The sequence below is a fragment of the Morone saxatilis genome, unplaced genomic scaffold, assembly GCF_004916995.1.
Source record: "Morone saxatilis isolate NCDOM2014 unplaced genomic scaffold, NCSU_SB_2.0 Contig24, whole genome shotgun sequence".
NCBI lineage: Eukaryota > Metazoa > Chordata > Actinopteri > Moronidae > Morone > Morone saxatilis.
In genome coordinates this window covers 294,908-300,528 of record NW_023339807.1, presented here as the reverse complement: position 1 = coordinate 300,528, position 5,621 = coordinate 294,908, and the positions used below count along the sequence as shown (strand labels likewise).

The window sequence follows — 5,621 nt, the reverse complement described above, 5'->3', positions numbered from 1 at the left end:
ATACATGTTACTAACTTCACTTCTTCTCTGGAGTTCTTGTGCTTTCTCGTCTCGCAGGTTCTCATGGATCCTGGTGGAGCCTCCTGCCATTCTTCTTCTGTTATGAATTGGCGCTATAAAATAAAATTGAACTGAATTGAATTTAATTCTTGATTGAGCTTTAAACATAAATATTTTACCCAAAAGAATAATTGCATTACATATCAGAGAAGCTTGTTTTTCTTCCAGAACCCCCAAAATAATGTTTATAAGTCAAAATAATAAATTTGTCTACAAACTTACAACATATGGACAGTATAATAATAAATGCAACTGGTCTTCCTCTTCCTCATTACAGAATCTCCATTATGAATGTGACCACTGCACAAATGTCTCAAAATGAATGTGTTAAACATGGGGCCAGGCAAACACTGATCCCCAATTTGCTCCCAATATAGTCTAAAGGTCTTATTGTAACTGTTGGTTTAATTGTTACCAGAACTAATTAAACATTATTTTAGTAAACACAGAAATTAGTTGAAATATGACCCTCAGCTAACAGAGAGCAGAGAGGCTGCCATTCTTCATCAACACATGCACACAGCTTATTTTGCATACTTATATATATTGTCCATGTTCCGACCCTAACCTCCGGGGGGGTGGAGGTAAGGAGGCGGGGATGGTTTCAGGGGGCGGGGATACTGAGGGAGAAAATGTGGATATGGAGAAGTGGCCGCGTCAAGTTAGACAGGAAACGCCAGCGCGATACGGAAGCGTTTGCATATTCACTATCAAAATAAAAGCATAATAGTTCGGCACCAATGAACATCAAAATGTATGCGTTAAGACAGATTTATTTGAGATATTAAATTCTTCCAAGCGGTCTGCTGAAGCTGGAGCGGTGTGTGAGACTTGGACAAAGCAAACATTGTTAGTAATGATAAACAGTTGGATAACTGCCTTCATAGAATGTAGCACAGACCTATGCTGAGATGATAAAAAACAAGCAACCAAATCTTGACTCAAGGTCCACTTACTAGCAACTTCATTTGTCACAACTTTATTTCCATGACAACAGAGCAAACTCCATCCACTACAAGGACAATAAGATGCGTTTGAAAGCTTTGGAAAGGCTAGTTAGTAGACCTTGAGATAAGTTTTCTTTTGCATAATTTCCAAAGGCAAGCATGAACTTTCATGTTCAGCTGTGCTTAAATGCAATACAATATTTGTATCACTTTTTTTTTTTTGACAGATATTGCGATATGATTCACAATTAATGGGAATGATTATTTTTGGGTCTGAATTTTCTTTTTCACTTAATAAACTATTAAAATCATTCATCCATATAAAAAGCAGTGTGCAAACTATACAACGGCTTTCGGGGAGCTCACTTATCCTCACGAGGGGGGGGATCACACTAACAGAAATCGCATCTGCTTCCTAAAGTTCCTAAAGCTGAAAGCGTCTCCCAGTCATACATCACTGTCGGGAACGGCGAGTCTACAAGACGTTTTACTCTCTCCCGGCTTGAGAAGGCACTATCGCGAATACAGGTTTTATTTTGAAAGCGAGCGGAAGTGTTGTTCTCACTGCGTGTAGTTTGACGGTGAAGCTGTTCCGTGTCTTCTGCGGAAAACACCCAAGACCAAGAGGGGGTTTGTGTACCCGTCGAGGCGACTTTCCTTGAGCCATTTTTTCATTTCATCCGGACTAAGGTTGGACACATGTAGGCTGCTGTGTCCCTGCGGCCCGAGGACACCCACATCTGTCTGAAGGGACTAACGAATGTGGCTGTACACACGGTAAGCGTCCGGGATGCATCAGTGTAGATTGTGTCCATGATTTTCACAGCATCTGGAAGAACGGGGACACAATGTGAGCTTCCAGCAGAGCAGGTGATGTAAGTGAGACAGAGGACGTTGGAAGTGGACATTAGGGACAATCAGATTGAGATCGGTCCAATGTACACAGTTAACGTTGGGGATGCTAGAGCAGCCATTTAAACAGCTCTGTTGGATGAGTGGGTGTCATCGGTAGCTCTGACTCCGTGTGGATGTGTGTGGACAGCATGAGTCCACTGTTTCCACAACCTGTGTTTCTGAGCACACGCAACATGTAGCGAGGTAGGCCTGCAGCCCAGAGTGGCCCCTGTGTGACAGACCCTGACGCCCACACTGTGTAAGGTTGCCTCGCTTTATCCACACAGATAGCAAAGCCACTAAAATAACACTCACACTCACAACACTTCACACTATCAGCCTGAATGTCTCTGAATGAGCCAGCTGTCTGTCCCCTCAGTGTAGGGACAGAGGACAGAGGATGGGGAAGATGATGCAAGGGGAATCTGTCCAAATCTGACTGGGAAAAATCAATTTCTCATGGGTGAGATGCAGATTTGTGCAGTAAGGAATTACTAGTGACAACATTAATAAATACTTCTAAATGTTAGTAATGATATTACAGTTACCATTAAAATATCCCCCCCTCTCCTAATTTGAAATCCAACAATGCAGTCACACCTTCGGATTCATTTTTGTAAGTGTAGAGGAAACTAGTTTGGAAGACGGAAACATTCAGCAGCAGGAAATATTCCGTTTACTTTGATTTTAACAAACAAAACTGGAATTGAATTGTCATAAGTTGTAACATTTTGGGGAGAAAGAACACAATTACCAATTAGGAACTATCAGAAAAGTAATATTACTAGAAGTGTAACTAATTACTGTTGTAATAAGTAAGAATATTACTTCTGGAAAGAGTAAGAAGTAATAAAATGTATTTCCTAAGTTACTATCCCAACACTGGTCAGATGTAGGAGAAGTGAGTCTTACAATACATGAATGTAGGAATATAACGATACCCTCAAATAATGATTCAATACACTTCACCATATTGGTATATTGGTATATATTGATATATCACAATGTGTTTTTCTCATGATTTTTACATAGTAACAAAGTGAGATTGAAGACAAATTATGACTAAAGAAGATTCCTTTATTTCTCTCTATTTTCTCTTTCTTTATCAAATGAAAGAATCCTTTTTTACTTCTGAGATATAAATTGTGCAGAACAATGCCTATTTCCTTTCTGTGTAAAAATGTCTTTATACCACAAATGATATCATGATTAATTTTTCATCTCACTGATTTGAGTCTTGACATATTTGTCTCACGACATCGTTACATTCGTACACACTAACTTAAAATGTTCAACTTGAATTAATTTCATTCAGCCAGCTGTCAGTCACCTCAGTGTAGGGATATTTTTTATAGAAGACGGTGCAAGGGAGACCTGTCCAAATACGATTGACAATAAACATGTTTGTAGGGTTACACGTAGGACAAATGTCTCTTAAAATAGGAATGTAACGATACTCAAATTCATGACATTCACAAGATTATTTTTTTTTTTTACAAAATGAGATTGAAGACATGACTGAAACAGATTCCTTTATTACTCAGACAAAAATCAGCAAAATATATTTCTTTATCTTTTTTTATTTTCTGAGGTAGTAGTAGGGTATAAACTGTGTAAAACAGTCCTTATTTCCTTTTCTTTGTAAGAGTTAAACTTGAGGTCTTGGCACCATGTTTAATATCGCAATTTATTTTCCATCTTACCGATTTGAATCTTTTGATTTGAATCTTCACGTTTGTATCACGATATATCTTTACACTCTTAAATACTAACCTCAGCTTGAATCTATTTCATTCAGCCAGCCGACAGCTGACATCAGTGTAGGGATATTCTGATAAAAGATGTTTAAGACGATGCTAGGGAAAACCTGTCCAAATTTGATTAAAAAAAACATGTTTGCTGTATTAGATGTAGAACAAGTGTGTCTTGAAATACAAATGAAATACAAATGTGTGTATATATATATATTAAACTGCTAGATATTGACATGGATGTTGGCGAGAGGAGAGCAGACAGTAGTTGCCAGGTGCAGGATTTAGGGACTGCACTGTACCTACCCTGCTCATCAGGTTTTGAAAATGGAATGGAAAACAAATGCCTCTGTGTGTCTGAGAGATTAAGCCATGGTGAATTTCTTCCTCATGTGTCCTTTATTCAGGCAATGCGAGGTGCGACTATGGAAGGCCGAAATGCAAAAAGTTGTCCAACCCAGAGGAATGACGGCGAGAGAGGACGCCATACAAACAACTTAGCTGTTCCAATGTTAATGAATTCAGTAACTGTGACATGGTACACAGCTGTGGAGTACAAAGTTGGAAAGGTGCTGGCGTAAGGCTGAATGAGGAAACGAGAGGTGCACATTCTTTGGATCACGTTGCTGAAGAAGAGTAGGCGTGCTCGATCTGTGCATACAACACAGGACTAACTGAGTCGAACAGCAGCATTAGATGGAGTGAGCGTGGACGCAGCTATGTAAGAACATCTCTCCTGTGTACAGGTCGTGACAATCAACACACTGCTGGGATTCATGCCACACATGTGGGCTCTCAGGGGAAAACGGTGGTCACTCAGCAGAAGACAAACAAGCTGATGATGTGTACCTGAGCGTTACTCCTGCAGGACGACAAACAGCTTCCCATTTTTTGATCAAAAGGAGTGTTTACCATGCCTCGGAACCGGGCCTTTTCGGAGCCGGAGTACTCAGCGGAGTATTCAGCGGACTGCTCAGTGACACTGCCCTCTGACCCCGGGCAGGCGGTGGGGCGGACACATGAGGTCACAGTTCGGAGCTCAGGATGCTGCCTCTGCCTGCCACGGTTCATGCGCCTCACCTTTGCGCCTGAGTCTCTGGAGAACCTCTACCAGACCTATTTCAGACGGCAGAGACACGAAACCCTGCTAGTGCTCGTTGTGTTCGCCGCCCTCTTCGACAGCTACATCATCGTCATGTGTGCAGTGGTCTATACCACTGACAAGCTGGCTTCTGTTTTAGTGGCCTCTGTGGGACTGGCAGCGGATATTATCCTCTACCTGCTGTGCCGCTTCGGGCTGCTGCCAGACCGCATCTCGAGACGGGTGGTGCCCTACGCCCTGTGGGTGCTCATAGCAGCTCAGATTTTCTGCTACCTGGGTCTGAACTATGCCCGCTTCCACCAGGCCAGCGACACAGTGGGCTGGCAGGCTTTCTTCAGCTTCTCCTTTTTCCTGACCCTGCCTTTGAGGTTAACACCCATCGTACTCATCACTACTGTATCCTGCGGGGTCCACACCCTGGTTCTTGGTGTCACCATCGCCCAGCAGCAGCAGGAGGACATCCAGGGGGCAGCCCTTGGCAGACAGGTAAGAGCAGGAAGAAATAGAGGGCGGTGGGGTGGAGGGACAGGTGGATGGTTGTCATTTACTTACCTGGGTGTAATCTCATGTTGCCAGACCCAGGCCCTTTGCTTCAAATTATCTTACCAGCATCAATTCTGGCCGTGCCCACCATAAAACACACACAGAACGGCTGCATATGAAACCAAAAGTCAACTATTTCTTTAAAGTAACATAAATTAAAGCTGCAGTATGTAATTTTTCTAAAAATATGTTTTGTCATATTTGCAGAAACTTCTACTATATCCTGACAGTAAAACATGAGACAGATAATCTGTGAAGAAATCAGGTTCTGCTTTGGGTTGGAGGCTTGAAAATAGCTGATCGTCACATTCCCAGAGTCCAAGA

At 42.0% G+C, this 5,621-nt stretch overlaps 1 protein-coding gene across 1 annotated transcript in view; it reads left to right on the top strand.

Annotated features, from left to right (window-relative positions):
• The first annotated feature begins 1,598 nt into the window (after nucleotides 1-1,598).
• LOC118335675 (adenylate cyclase type 3-like) overlaps nucleotides 1,599-5,621 on the top strand; it is a 4,835-nt gene continuing 812 nt past the window's right edge. Inside the window, exons 1-2 of the mRNA XM_035672101.1 lie at nucleotides 1,599-1,784; nucleotides 4,060-5,240. Coding sequence (XP_035527994.1) covers nucleotides 4,566-5,240 — 675 coding nt within the window. The 5' untranslated portion in view covers nucleotides 1,599-1,784; nucleotides 4,060-4,565. The remainder of the gene's footprint in view (nucleotides 1,785-4,059; nucleotides 5,241-5,621) is intronic.